Consider the following 15,800-nt stretch of genomic DNA (forward strand, 5'->3'; position numbering starts at 1 on the left):
ATTCAAATACAATTTAGTGCAAATTACATGACTGAATGAGATAAATTGATGCTAAGCAAAAAAGAGTTTTAAATTTCCTAAAATATAACTTATTTTAAATAATTTTTGTATGTAGACTGTTATCAGTCTAGTCTTGGTGGCACAGATGGAGTATGTTGATCAAATCTTTGTCAGCAGAGACTGACTAGCTTTCCCTGCATTTTCACAGAGGATGCCATCAAGAAGGACGCTGTTCTTTTCAAAAAGAGGACACTTTTTTTAAAGGGGATACTGCCAGCTCGAGCTTTTCATCCAAGAAACCCAAGTGCTGCTTACACCAGATCTGTACTGGCTCTGTGCAGAACCAGTTCAGGAGTCTCTGACTGATATTCCTGGAGACAGAGCTGGCTAAAGCATGTGTGTGAGCTTTACCAAGAGCAACCTATGCAGGCAAGTCAGAGAAAGCAAACAGTAAGCTGAAGCATGACAACACAGAGCACAAGCATTACCACTAGGGGAAGCAGCTAGAGGGACCAAAGGATCAAGTGGTAAATAAGGAACAGAAAGAAATTAAACCTGGAGATACTGGAAGATTACTTACTTCATCTGACTTAAAGCTTTTGCCCTGCATGCCATGTTTCCAGAAGGCCAGCACACTGTCTTGAAGGCACACTGCAAGGGAGAAACACAAAATCAGACCCGAGCATGCCTTATCTAAACCAGAGCAACCTGGGTTTCTCACCAGCAGTGATAATGGGAAGCGTGTGGAGAAAGCACGTGTTGAGACTTGGACTCCTGGTAGAAGAACCAAACTCCAAAATCACTGTAGAAAAACTGGACTGAAATGACTGTTTGGATCTGAGATGTGCATTACTTTTTAAAGTGCAATTCAAAACATACCACACAGACATTCCCTGTTTGCCAGGAGAAGACAGGCATCTCTGTTTTCTCCTCTTCTCCCTTTCACTTCTATTCTCTGGATCTTTGTTTTCCTAATGATTCTGGAGAAAACACCAGGAAGTGTATAAACATGCTGCCAACCAACACACTGTGGGTTGCTGGAAATTACAGATCATTTGAGTTATTATATTTACTTCAAAATAGGTGCGAGTATGAATAATGGGAGGAGTCTTCCATTCAGGGCCAAAGAGAAAACACAGAGAGCTACCAGCTCTGAATGATTTCATTACCAGGCTGCTGAAAATAATGGATGAAGAGTCTGGTGTTCTTTAAGCAGTGTTACAGAAACATAATTTTACACTGTGTTTTATTTTCCTAAATCCTACTTGTTTTCCTTTACTATTCCTTTGAGTCACATTTTGTATCTGCTCAGTATTAGCCATGTCCTAAATACACAGAACAAAGGCATTCAGCAGAATCCTAACAGCAATGTTTGTCACAACAGCCTTAGACTAATCTTCACCTGCTACTCCCCAGTCTACCTGCAATCAGAGAATGAAGAATTGTTTAATACCCTGAATTCCCAAGAGACCACTTGGAGTGTAAAGAACTGCTCACATTATTCAACATCAGCTGGTAAGTGCAAGACTTTGGGATAAACGCTTCTGTCTATGAACTCCTTCAGAGTTCAAGGAAAAGGCAATGGTTGAGTCACATTATGCATGTGTCAGCAGGAGATATTATACAACAAGAGTACAGCAGTTAATTAGAACATGTCAGAGTTTAGGGAAGAATCACAGACTTGATTAAAAATACCTTCCTTCAGGATGGGTCTGACATATCTAAATAGAGATGCTGTATAAAAGAATGTGCACTGTTTTACCAACTGCTGTTAAAATACGAAATGCCTATGTCAAGAATCTTCTAAAGTGAAGATGCCTGAAGAACCCAGAAATGCAAGTTGTACAGAACTGCTAACAAAAGCAAGTTGAGTCTTTACTGATTTTGATTCCAGAAAGAAGTTCAGTTTCTGAGATACAGAATTATTAAACTTACGTTAATTAGATACTTGTGAGAGCTTATTACAGCAGAAATACTTGCTTGACAATTACAATTCAAGTTTTAGAAGCAAGGCTGCTGTCCTCTAGTAGTCTAAAGACAACAGCCTGTCCTCTAAGAATTAGATTCAAATACTATTACCCTGACTTAAAAAATGGATGTGCTATCACTTTAAATAAAATCTTAGCTTTTAGAAGACTAACACAAATTTATGTATTACTAAAACATTCCCCCCCCCCGCCCAAGGTTTTTCTCAGTGCTATGGAAATGACCAGAAACTAGTCAGCCTTTTTTTCAACTAAATCATGATACATCTTACTTATAAAACAGAAATGACATGAGACGGAAACAGGCACGGACTGGACACACACTATCTGGCAACTGCCTTACTTTCTTAAGCATGTCAGTGGAGACAAAGAGACAGCTCACAATATCCTGGCACATGCAATTTTTAGTGTCAGGCCCCACTGGGTGCGCTAGACCAGTCTGGATTATTAAAAGCCTTCAACACTCATCCCTCCAAGTTCTTAAGTCCTTGAGAGACAACAGAGAAGCAAATCACTTACCCACTGACTCAATGCAGAAATCAAAGCTCAGCTCAGAGGCCAATTTCTTGCTTGACTTCAATTTCCCTTGTAAATTCACAATTTTCACAAATTCTCAAGAAAAACAGAAAAGCAAGTATTAAAACCCACTGCTGAAAAGGATTACTAACAGCTTTGAGTATGAAATACTAATTTCATCTTTCAGGTACAAAGAAATGCCCAAACCTAACATCTACAGTATTTGCCTAAAATGAATCCAAGAGCATCCTTCTCTCAAAATAAATATAGAAAACTTTCTTACACACTTTGTATGTTTTTAGACTCTACTGACAGCCTTTCTGCAAATAACAAACAGTGCAGAAATGTGAATTCAACATAAAGGTTGGAAATTTAGGCAGATTAAGTCATTGCAAAGTTCCCATTGAGGTATTAACCTCTGATGCATAAGAGTTATGGTTGTAATTACTGTGTATGATGGAGTGTTAGCTATTTGTCTTGCTAGCATATGCAACAGGCATATGTCACTTTTTCCAAGTAAATTTTGAAAATTTGATTGGCAAACATTTGAATTCTGATCTGTAATGCTGCATTACATTTCATTTTGAAAAGAAACAAGAATGATACACACACGAAGAGGGAAAGTGGAATCACAAGAGTCAAAATGAAAACCCACTTATCTGAACTGTATCTTTTCGGGAATACTACAACACAAATTAGTAACGAAGGGAGAAAAATTAACCTGTGGTAGAATTAAAATCAACAACTGTGGCAAAACAAGTTTTGCACGAGGTGTAATAAGTTGCCCGACAGAGACATGTTACTTACTGTCCAGGCAGACTAGGACAGTGTCTCTTTCCAGCTGTGTTACATGAATGGCATCTAACTGCTGATTGCCTTGTGAAAAAGAGAACAGATTATTTTGTATCACATCATAAGACTGATCTCAGCCTCCCCTCCCCGCAACCTCTCACCAATTGCTACAGCCTTTTCAGTATGCTACCAGTCTTTTGCAACTTGCAATATTTTTTTACTCTTTTAATTTTTTTTTAAGGCTATATGATCCCCGAATGTTCTGGGAGGAGTACAGGGCCTCAGGACAAACCCATCAGTTCAAAGCAGGTATTTAATATGAAAGCACTACTGTATATTGGCATAAAATACATTTTATGTTACAGTTCAGCACAGCAAGTCAGCTTCCTTCATGAAGAGGCATGATAATGAACAAAAGGAACCATCAAGGGAATCTTCGCTCCTAAAAAAATGCTCCTTTCCCATAAATCCACATCTGGAAAGATTACTGTGCTGATATTAAACTAGATTTAATAGTTTTTCTAGTTTTTATTAATGAAGTTCTTGGTACAGCTGCTAAAAAGCAGTATTTATATGTAAAGAAGTATATCCAACAAAGCCAGAAGAGAAAGCGTCTGCAAGATATCAACTAGCTTTTGAAGATCAACCAAAATCTTCTGCTTGTTAATAGCCAGCTGAAGATGACAAGTCTCCCCCAAAGGCTGGAGGACAGACAAGAATGTGCTTATGTGAGTCTTTACACAGTAAAGAAGGGGAAAGAGGAATAAGACTGATCCCAGGAAAAAGTATGCAACCACAAACGAGAACCCAATCAGCACAGTCTGCATTACTACTTAAGGAAATTTATAAAATAAAAGATGTGTCTAGAACTGAAGTCTTTTAAGAAAAATAGTTTATACTGAAGTTGGCAGGTCATCACAAGAAGAACCTGGGATCAGCTTCAATATGCTTTAGGTAGAGAAGCTGCATCATTTTGTCTAGCCTAAAGGGTTTCCAAATGACTTCTGAAGAAGGGATATCCAACAGTTACCAGACAATAAAATAGCCGCAAGACACACCAACAGTCTTACCTGCACCAATTTCTGTAAACCATGAAGAAGCAGAGTTCAAGTTGATTGTCTCGAACTGAACTACCTGATTTGGTTCAGTACCCTTACTGATGGCTACGCAGACCATCGGGTACTCCTGCTCCGGTATCACTAGCATTTCAAACACATTCAAAGGGCTTGGCAAAGGAAAATCAAAGTGCTGGAAAAAACATAATAAGGCATTTGCAGAGTTTCCTTTACCTTGGAAATAAGAAGCCTAAAATAACATGCACAAAGCATAAAAGATATAGAAGCATTTTTCACTGCTACTAAGAGTGCTTTTTTGAGACAGCATGAGCTGTGAGCAACATCATGCTGCACAGAGGTATATGCTAGTGTGTTATTGCTAGTACTGGGCTTGATCCAACACTTGACTGACTTCAGTCACAAGATTTTCTTAGTCAAAATGCGTCAAGCCAGATTTTCAAGTACTCAGAACCCACAAATGGGAATAGACTTGGATGCACTTTCCATTACAAATTCTGGAAAGGTTATTTCAACAACTGTATAGTGATTAAATGTTCTAAACTAAAATGAAATACTTACCTTTATTAACATGAATTTCTGCATTGGCTCATACCACTGTAGTAGAACAATTCCAGACTGCAATGCACCACACAGGTATTTATGTCCTGTGTATGGATTTCGTACTACATAAAATAAACAAACAAAAAAATACCAGAAAACAACCCTTTTTAAGTCCTGGAAGTTCAATGCATACTTGAAAAAATCCCTACAACTATCTTTGCAAATAATTTAAGAAAAAGGATCAGTTTCACACTAACTGCCTTCTGGTTTGCCATTCAAATATCCACAGTGATTAATATTATGCTACATTCCAGATAAATTCAATTATACCTATAATTAACAACCACTAGCATTCTTTGAGTTCCAGTAAAGAGGCCACATGCTGAGCATCCAGAAAAGCTGTAACACCTTATTTCTGGGGCTGTGTGAGCAGGGGGAGTGAAAGGTCCGGGTCAAGTTGTGATTAAAATAAAAAAAAAAATCCCCAGCAGTGAAGCTGACCCATAACTTCTTGTGAGCTTTGACAGCTAATACAATAATACGATAAAGGATTTGGGGTTTGTTTTTTTTTTAAGCTCAGCTGGATACAAGACAAGTCTGACTTCAGGAATCGTTTGTAAATATGCCTACAGTAGACACTTTATATGAGCTAAATAGGATATCCAAGTTTGCAACTAGGTACTTTATGCTCTGCTGAAGCATTTTTAAGAGTGTAAAGGTACAATTTCACACAGCACTAGGGCCAGTTTTCAAAGGGACATGCATTCTGTGGAAAGCCCAAGCCTTTCTGAAAGTCAGTAAAGCCAAAGACAAATATGTAACTTCACAAGCTTTAACTCTTTTATGTGCACTTAGAACTTGAGCGATGGCTTCACTCCTCCCCAGGTTGACACTTTTATTCATGTCCAGCCCTTTCTTTGTGGAAAATAACTCTTTTCAAGTTAGCCTCGCTAAAAGTTGGATCTAGGTCAAACCTTGAGCCAAACTGACAAAGCAGAAAGGGTACTTGTGTACATGCACCAAGTCTGGGATTCTGTGACAAGCATTACAGTTGCAGGCAGGCTGCAGGTCACAGTAACTAGATGGCTCTGGTGGCAGCCTGAAGCCAGTGATCCCAAACATTGACTTAGTCACTGAAAGCTTCAGCAGCTCTCAAAGAGTGTGTGCAACACCCAACAGCCGCATGTCACTGGCATTCTCAAGGGTTTCCCTTTGGACCTTGCTCTAGACAGCAACATTTCTAGGTTAAGAGCTCATATAAAAAAATGCTTTTCCACTGAACAGCTTAAAGACCCCCACATTAATTAAAAGGAAAGCTATGCACCAGTTAGGCACAGCATTAAGAAATAATGCAGTCATACTGTTTTCTGAACAATGAACTAACTGTAAGTTTATTAAAAAGAAATGAGTTTAGGACATGCCATGCCCAACGACAAAGGCTAGGAAAAAAATTGCAAAACTGAATGCCTACTCACCTATACAGCATTTGTGGCATCCTTTTGTATCAGGGATCTTTGTTGTTAAGGCAAACTTCCTGGAATAACAATTACAAAAAAATGAATCAACAAGAGATGTTGAAGGCACTTCATGCTAGAATTCCACAGCACAAACAGTATTTATGGGAATTTTCACTTGTTAATAATTGTCTATAAGTGAAAGATTTGTACCTCGGTAATATTTTGTCAGGAAACCTATGGGTTTGAATATGAGCAGCTAATCCTGTTTTTTTGGCTTGTTCAAACAAAGCTATTAAATTATGGGAGTAGAGCTGGAAAGTTTTCCCTGTAAGAGAGAAAAGCACAATTGACATCGCACCCACGCCTCCAGCAGAGAACTGCACATTTTATAAAAATATATGTATAGAAAATTACCTTCTAGAAAAACGGACCACGTGTGTCAGATATTTCAAGTCCAGTTATGAAGAAAAATAAAACAAGACAACAATAATAACTCATATAGAGAAGACATGGCATTCAACAAAGTTCACTTCAATAACACTAACGCAGCTCTGAAAGTTTTATGTAAACATTTTTAGAAGACTGTAATTATACAACAACAATTAATCATATCAGGACATTTTCTTTATCTGTAAATCAACAGAAGTGGTGTTACACAAACCCCTGCATGTTTAAAGGCACAGTCCTGCAATCAGTCTGCATGCCACAGTGCCTCTGTTTCCTATCTAGAATGTTCTATTCCAGGACAACTGATGAAAAAAGAATTATTTTTTTTTCAAGAATTAATTTGCTGGATTAGTAGTTATTTCACAGCCACCTCATTCTCCTTCAGATTGAAACTGCTTTTGTTTTAGGGTGGATTTATTTTCTGAATCTGGTTCACACTGAAGATGCTGCCAGGCTACAATACACTGAGAGTGATCCAACACTGCAACTATATTTTGATAATGCACCTATGTTAATCCTCTCCTAATATTGTTCTGACACATGAAAGCCATCCTTATTCTGACTCGCCTAGCTCAGGGACCAAAGAAGAGGACACTCTGTAGATTCTCGAGGCACCTTCAGTCAAATTGTAGCCTTGGCAGAGGCAACTCTTGTTTGACAAATACCAAGTGCTGAACTTTTCCAAAGTAACTATAAATAAATAAATAAATACATAAATATGGTGGAACACTGCAGACAACTGGCTCTGCTACTTGTAAATATCCAATTTTATCTCGGAAAGTTTTTCACATTAAAACACTCTTAGAGCAAAGCTTCCTATACAAACACAAGTAACAATGCACAGTTTTCTACTTCAGTACAATCAAAATACATTGTACTGAATTATGACTTCAAATGTTTCTCTTTATTTATACATACCTGACAAGGACATTAAGGTGTTATTGATAACATACAGCCAGGTGCACTTTCGGGGAAATAACTGAAGAAAGAAAATATTTCCATTAATAGAAACATACAGGAATTTCCAACAATGGTTTTCTCTGCCTCATCCACCTTCTCCACCATTCCTGCAGGGATCATCACTGGAGAAAGTCCCAGCTGCAACTACAGTTTCCCCTTTAATTCACCCTTTTGGACCCTTACTTAGCGCTTTTCTCTGTCTGAAATAGTTTTAATTCTTTCCCTCTTCTACCCCTGAAACTTTCAAAATTCAGTTTTTCTTTATTTTTCAATTAGCAGCACAGAGCCAAAGTGGGACAATTGGCAAGACTGCAATACCATATATAGAAAGATATAGCTTGCTCAGGAAAAAAGAAAGAAAGGTAACATTATTACAGAAACCTACTAAACCACACAAAAGTCAGAAGAGAGGGGAAAAAAGGCATTAGTATTTTCTCAGCAACGTGAATTACCACAAAATCCTGTATTTTGTGGGACTTACGTGCCTGGCTATTTGTGTTAGCATGCTGCTTTGTAAACAGACAGTTCATGGAAGGCATTGGGACTTATTTTTGTTTCAGAGGGAAGAAGTTACTTACAGGGCAGCTAGTCTAGATTGGGGAAGATTTTAAAGTTAAGAACAACCTCTTGACAACCCGAAGGGAATTCTGATAAAAGTCATGGCAAATGACAGCATTCAGGAGTCTCAGCAAAGGAAGGGATAAGGACAACAGAATAAGGACAGGGATTTTGTTGTTTAAAAAAAAAAAAAAAAAAGTAAGACTAAATTCATTGAACAGTATTCATAGGTAAGGTCCTCCTTCAGGAAAAATCCAGTAAGAAAAAAAGGAGTTCAAAGGATTAAGCTGTTTCTAAAGGAGACTATTAAAGAAAGACAACAGCAGACTCGTCTACTGAGGGAAGTCATTGCAAAACACAGCAGAAGATGCTTGAGTCAAGGCTCTACAAAAGAACGATTGTACTGGTTCATGCAAATATCCATCTAACCTAACAGCTGTTTCCAACAGTACCATAAAGTGATGTAATTTCTCCTAAAAATAGTGAAAACCCAGGAAAAAATGTATATGATACTGCACCTAATACTCTGCCAGGCACCAAGTCCTTCAGCTCAGAAACCTGCTGAATCAGATACAGGCTTTATGCATTTAGTGAGCTTCAGTGGATTTATCTGCCAGAAATTTGTCCAGTCTCCCCTCTGAACTCAGATAACTCCTGGCATTTGCAGCTCCCCATAGCAAAAAGTCCCAAGCCAGTTACCCACTTTATTTTTAATTCGGCTCCACTAGCTTCATTTAATGGCCCCACTGGAAAGAGAAGGGGAATAGTTGTTCCCTATGAACCATCTCCAAGCCACCCCAAGATGGGTAAATATTTCTTATTTCCACCCCATGCCTTAAGTATCACAAATACATAATACAGAAAACGGAAACAAGGATGCAATGCTAAGGATGAAGAGGCAATCACAACGTAAGCCTGAAGGAGGAAACATACAAAAGGTTAAGATGCAAATCAAATTCTCAATAGAAGAGAAGTTGATAAACATGGTAACTGGGAAAACGAAAGGCTAGGCCCACTGCATGACAGGAAAGAAAGGCTACATGATTAACACAGTTAATAGCACTGGGGTAGAAACTTGTGCTAGAAGCAGAAAAAGAACACATTACACACTATTTCAACTATATACACTCATATCAGCAGGTCCCAATGAAGTTTACTTTACAGTACTTAAGAACTGGCTCAAACCCCAAGGTCTCAGTAATTATTATCTTCAAGAACTGATGAAGGACGAACAACGACCTCAAGAAGGACAAACACAGTACCTATGCCAAATAAAAAGGACAGTGGGAATTGCAAAATAGTCTGACTGACTGGATATCCAGGGTAGCACAGGAACAAGCCACATATTTTTAATTACCAAGGGATAACAAGAGCAGCTAGTGCAGATTTGTGCAGAACAGGCTGTATTTGAACATCTGAATTTCCTTCTTTAACAGAATTAACTGCCCTGCTGGGGGCAGTGAAACAGTGAGATGTGAAACATATGTGAAGGACCTTGGCCTGTATGCCATTTCCACGTGCAAAGTAAGAAAATATGGGGTAGAAGAAACTGCAGAAAGAAAACATACAACTAGTTGGACATAAAAACAGAGTATCTATCAGCAATTTGCTATGTAATAGAAAGAAAAAGCAGCCTGTAGATATATAGTATCTTCTCTGGGTCTGGTTCTATTCAGTATTTTCACTGAAAAACTAACAATGGAATAGAAGTATACTTCTGAAATTGGAAGATAGTAACCTTGGAGAGACAGCAAGCACTTTGGAAGATGCGATCAGAATTAGTGTTGGAGAAACAGTTAAAAATGTGCATTTGGTGGGAAGAAATCGTGAAATGAATAAAAACAAATAAGGAAACAAGCGGCATGGCAGAAGCAGAGTTGTAAAGCCTCTGGGGTTTGCACTGGTTCACATCGGACCTCTCCAAACTGAGGATGCTCTCTCAGAAAAGGAAAATTCCATTTTGGGATGCACTGAATGTCATAAATAGACACTAGTAAGTTCTCTCTACATACCAGTGGCATACCTAACCTTTCAATAGGAAATAAAAAACCATGTGGAAGAGTCCAGAGAAGACTGTTACAGGAAATAAGTTAGGAAAGAGACTTGTTTGACTAATGAAGTAAAGAGAAAATTGAGGTAAGAAGGCCAGGGGGTCTCCAACAGTTGCCACCACAATTTTTAGACATTTATTAAAAAGTAAGTAGTTGTTCCCCATGTCTGCTGAGGCTACTAAGAGATAAGCAACTTCATATTCAACTCTCTCCTATTGTATTCAGGTGCACCCTCAGCTCTCTGAACTTGAAAGGATCTTCTCACTGTACTGAATTCAAATTCCCAATTCTTACCATCAAGCCCTTTATAATCTACTCTCGCTCTCGCCCATGCCAAACTACTTCCCGACACGACCTTGCTGAAATGCTTCCCTTTTTCTTTTGCTTCTCTCAAGTTTTGTCCTCTAGTATGACGCTCCCAGAAACAGAGGACTTTCTTCTCTTAAGCACAGTTCTCTGTGCAGTGCCCTTTCTGTGAAATCATCTTTTTCTCGCTATTACTCATAGATACACTCACCCTGCCACCTCTGCTTTTCTGCATGACCTTTGCCGTGTCTTGACTGAATTTAACGCTCTTTAGATGCCTGAAGTGCCTTTGTGAACCACTTTAGAAACCTACAGGTATAAATCTCATTATCAGCATCTGCCGACACTTCCCTTCCAAGAATACTCTCTACTCCTGACTCTATAAAAGCAAATGTAACAATACCATGATTGCATGAAGTGGCTTTGGAAAGGGTTAGAGAGCCCAAGAAAAATGAAGCAAACACATATTTACTGGTGATAACTATGCCAGCTAAATTAAACGGTTGAGGGCTTTGGTAGCATCCAGTGGAGTAGCAATATGCCATCTAGTGGAGATAAAATGGAGAGAAAGGGCAGGTCATCAGTTGTCTCCAAGGAGAAGAAAGATGTTTTAGTAGAGAACTCCTTTGAAAGCAGTGTTACATAAGCAGCAACAAAAAATTCTCGTAGGTAGGGGAACTATTAATTTTTGGACTTCCATTGCTGGCTTGGGTGTGAATCAGTTTATGCCACAAAGCCTGGTATCCCATCTATCCCCCCTAATACTAAACTTTCTTGCTTCATAATATCCCCAAATCTAATCTGTGTGTTCAATACACCACAAAATCACCTGTTCCATTGTTGCTTCGTGAAGCTCATTCAAATTCAAAGTATAGATACCTTCTTCCGTGCCAAAGATAATGTACTGATCTAAAAATTTAAGAGAAATTGATTATTTCACAAGCTCATTACCACTTCAGCAACAGGCAGGTTTAAAATACAAACCTAAAATAACTTTACCTTTAGTATCTGGATGTATCCATGACGTTGCACAATTAATCTTCAAAGGACAACCATCAAAGACTTTGGAAAAACATGCTCCCATCTGAAAAACACCAAAACTGAAACGTGAAACAATTTTACAGTATAAAGTGTTTATCTTCTGGCACTTGGCCACTTAATACACACCTGTACACACCGCTGCTGCTCTTTTTTCAGACACAAACTTACTCTAATATGCCTTGACGCAAAACATTTTTATCTTCCCCAAAAGCTACGATGCAGCCTCCCAAACTTTTTAGTAGACTTAGTATACATTAAGAAAGGCAAAGAGGGATCAGAATGACATGAACAATTTTAAGTACCTACTGGGTAAAAACAATATTGAGTGCTTATATAAATGGCATATGAAGGGAAAACAAGCAGAAATTTACAAGCAGTAACATGGTCTCGCATTACTACCATCTCTCCTCCTTTCTCTTTACTAAGCAGGGACTACCCCTGGACATCACAACTCACAGAGCCAGTGAAGTCTCCAACCCTTCACAAGTAGACTGAATGGCGAAAGGAAGTTTTTAAGAAAAGGAAACAAATATTGCGGATTCAGTATACGAAAAGTAACTGGCTATGAGATGCAGAAAATCACCCCAGATGAGCTGGTGGCTTATTCTAGCATAAACCTTCTGACACTAGAGAGATGCCATGACAGCAGGCTTGCAGTAACTCCTACTGTAAATGAGATTTCTTACCAGCACCTTCGGTGTTGGTGGCAAACCATTGATTGCTGGCTTCTGTGGGAAGAAAGAAAGATCATAAAATAACTCCCATGCACTGATACAAAACTAGCTAGCTAACATGACAATGAAATCAGACTGAGAGGCACAATACTTACAGGAAAATCTCTTTTCTCTTTTTTACGTGGCAGCTGAGGGATTTGTCCAGACCCTTCTGCATTTTCTTCAATGAGTTTCAGCATGCCATCCCCATTTCCTGAAAAGAGGCCCAGACACATTTTGTAGCTCACTTGACACAGTGAAATAGAAAATATTTTGTTTCCTATTCTCTCTTCTCCCCTCTGTCTAGCAGAAGCAGAGAAGCGAGCTCTGAAACTTCCATATTCTCAGGGTTCTCAGGTAGCTGAACCCTTCCAAGGACAGCTGGCCACTTTTCTGTGTGCTAAGCTACACAGTAATAAAGGCTTTCCATTATCTAAACAGTCCTTGGGCCAAACACAACTGAGAATAAAGCTGTTGCAAGGTCCTTGCAGATGGTCCTCCCTGCACGTTTGTTGTTTTTATGCTATTCCTGCAGCCAACACAGTAATGGTACTGACTAGCTGAGTGTCCTTGTTTTGGGAAGCACATTTCCACCATGGGTCATGGCTCTAATAAGAACCAGCACACATGTAAAAAGGAAAGCTGCACCTCGTGATCAGCTTGTATTAAAAAAAATTATCTACTGAAAATAGTTGACTCTAGAACTGATATCCTTTTACAGGAAGCAAGTCACCTTTAGGAAATGTAATGCATTTACCTAAGTCACTGTATCTAGCTGTGAGCAATCCAGGGCTACTGATGCTGCTGGTCATACCAATGGGGGAAGAATCAGTCTGAGGTCCGCAAACAGGGATACTTTGCCTCCTGTGAGCTGGTGGGGCTCTGCTCTGTGAGTCTGGGAAATGTTTTATCGTCTGACATTTCTCATCATCTGGGAGGTTTTCCTCAGGATAACTGTTTATTCTCGGCTACAACAAACCAAAGAGGTGAAGGTTACCTGGGAAATGGCACCTGGAAGCATAAACTTCAGAGAAGTTTAGTTCAAGTCAGACTGCTTCTACACACACACACAAAAAAAAAAAATTAAAAAAAAATAAAAATCAGCCTTTGAAAAAAGACATTTGACAGCAGAATAATCTAAGAGGTATTCCTTCTCTGATGGAAAATCACAGCAGCAGACAGAATGCTGATCAAGAGGACATCCCACACAGCATGCTCTCTTTAGAGGGAAAATACCTACAAGTCACTTTGTCTAGGGCAGCATACAAGGCCAGGAGTCCCCAGAGGTCAAGACCATACAGACTGCAAGTCAGCATAAAATATGAAGCTGCACAAAGTCTGCTACCAAATGGTATTTAACAGAACTTGTCACCTACTGAGAGCATCAGACAGAAGCGCTGCAGAGGCTGCACATGTGGGGTTTGTTGCCTAAAACTCTTAAAACCCACCATCTCTTACCTTAGGAGGTAGTGGAGGTGGCCCTGCTCGCTTTAGTGTTGACCTACAATGAAAAGGTGCAGTAGTCGTCTTAGTTAAACCAACAACATAAACAGAATTACTTGAGAACACAGACTGTAAATAGGATGAGCTAGATGCATAGAAAAGATGGATCACAGCTTTGCACAAACAGGGTTAAACTAGAAGTCCAAGAGTGGGGAAAAAAGCACATTAATCTTGTTAGAAGTATAGTTTTCTGATAAACTCACTTTCTTTCATAAATGCTAATGTTACAGAGCATTCTGTGGTGAAGAGCATTGGAAATTAGCAAATACACATACGTTCAAGGACTAAGTTCAGTGCAGCTTGCAGCTTTCACTCTGGATCAGATAAACATTTGGGCACCAGAGGAGCTGCGCATACCCTACCAGAGCTCTGCAGGAATATCTGCATATCCTGTCACTACTGGGCCTCACTCATGATTGATGGATTAATCAACACAAAATCTGCTTTAAAGTATTAGGCACTTCCGTATGCCCCCTAAGATAACCTGAGGAAGGAGAGCAAGGGTAGAAAGCATTGCTTTGCGGACATTCTCCTGACAATCAGATAAACAGTCAAGCGTGCGTTAGACCTTTGAGTGCAACCAGCCCTCACTTATTTATGAGTGGCAAAGCTGCCTGCAGCATTTTAAGGAAAGAGGTTTTGCCAGAACACTGCCTGCTTTAGCGAGAGCTGCATGGAATAAACACAACTGTACATGAAGGAGGTCCACTCACTCTTCAACATCTTCACTCCCATCGCCAAATTTTGTAAGCAGTCCCCTAGGTAAAATGTTTATAAAATTAAGACCTCTGCTCTAAGGTCGACACGTGTAACTAAACCGATCGGTGATGTCATTAGTTTCATAACAAGCATCTCCCAGCCCTCTTCAAAACAAACTATTTCTCTCTTGTTCACTGAATTAAGCCCTTTTTCATTTAGTATGGTCCTTTCCTTCCCCTCACCCCCCAACAATCATTGAAGCTGTCTTCCATACCAGATACCATCAACTCATCTTTCATTTCCCTACCTGGTATTTTAAACATTGTTGAAATGGCTAATAAACAGTACAATATAAAAGAAGAAGGAAAAAAACCCCAAAACAAACCAAAGATGAGAACAGAGGAAGTTACTGGGAGACAAATGGAGAAAAGCCTTTACAAAGGGAAGTTTCCTCCTTTAGTGTTATATGCTGAAGACACAGACTGTTTCCCATTACAGTGGGAATTTTTGTTTCAAAGCTACCCCAAGGTCAAAAAAGAAATTGTGACTACAGGATCAAAGCAGCACTGAAAATATAATCCTGAAACAAACAAAAACTGATAAAGTTTTGCAAAATGGCAAGTTTCAAGCTGCGTCTTCAAAAAAAAAATTTAATTGAATTAAATCTAAAAAAATCTAAACCATAAATCTAAATCCAATAAAAAGCATTCCTTAGTATGCTGTTGTGACATTGTGAAGTCTAGGCTTCTGCATTTAGGAATCGTGAGGTGGAAGAGAAGCTGGCTGGCTCAGTGTTCAACCAGGGACAGGCTTCTCAGGCTGCAGCAGCCCAGTACAGTCCAAGTCTCTGCATGCAGAGCAGACACCCCCGTACCCCACCAACTCACACATCCTTCCACATTCCACAACACACCACATCACCCACTGAGGAATGACCACAGGGGTAACGAACAGGAAAACAAAAGCATATTACACAAAAACTAACACAGCCAAATTTGAATTAATGTAAAATTTCCCTTCAAGTTACTTCTGAAGGGAAAGCAGCAGACAGTTGCCAAGAGGAACTATTAAAAAATGTAAAACAGAGAAAGTACAACCATCAACAAAAATCACCTCCACAATACAGAAAATTTATAAAAAAGCAATTTTAAAATGG

The 15,800-nt window shown here is 39.1% G+C and overlaps 1 protein-coding gene across 2 annotated transcripts in view; it reads right to left on the reverse strand.

Moving 5' to 3' along the window:
• Positions 1-15,800, reverse strand: part of MAP4K5 (mitogen-activated protein kinase kinase kinase kinase 5) — a 73,474-nt gene that overhangs the window by 6,048 nt on the left and 51,626 nt on the right. Inside the window, exons 17-31 of one of the 2 annotated variants that reach the window (XM_075029448.1) lie at positions 14,659-14,703; positions 13,901-13,943; positions 13,200-13,410; positions 12,559-12,656; positions 12,416-12,457; positions 11,688-11,772; positions 11,518-11,597; positions 7,732-7,792; positions 6,577-6,691; positions 6,385-6,443; positions 4,928-5,031; positions 4,364-4,541; positions 3,309-3,377; positions 2,505-2,597; positions 581-651 (exon numbers count right to left, since the gene is read on the reverse strand). In XM_075029448.1, coding sequence (XP_074885549.1) covers positions 581-651; positions 2,505-2,597; positions 3,309-3,377; positions 4,364-4,541; positions 4,928-5,031; positions 6,385-6,443; positions 6,577-6,691; positions 7,732-7,792; positions 11,518-11,597; positions 11,688-11,772; positions 12,416-12,457; positions 12,559-12,656; positions 13,200-13,410; positions 13,901-13,943; positions 14,659-14,703 — 1,354 coding nt within the window. The remainder of the gene's footprint in view (positions 1-580; positions 652-2,504; positions 2,598-3,308; positions 3,378-4,363; positions 4,542-4,927; positions 5,032-6,384; positions 6,444-6,576; positions 6,692-7,731; positions 7,793-11,517; positions 11,598-11,687; positions 11,773-12,415; positions 12,458-12,558; positions 12,657-13,199; positions 13,411-13,900; positions 13,944-14,658; positions 14,704-15,800) is intronic. The other variant, XM_075029449.1, reaches the window with a different exon arrangement.

Source organism: Buteo buteo, chromosome 6 (assembly GCF_964188355.1).
Source record: "Buteo buteo chromosome 6, bButBut1.hap1.1, whole genome shotgun sequence".
Lineage (NCBI taxonomy): Eukaryota > Metazoa > Chordata > Aves > Accipitriformes > Accipitridae > Buteo > Buteo buteo.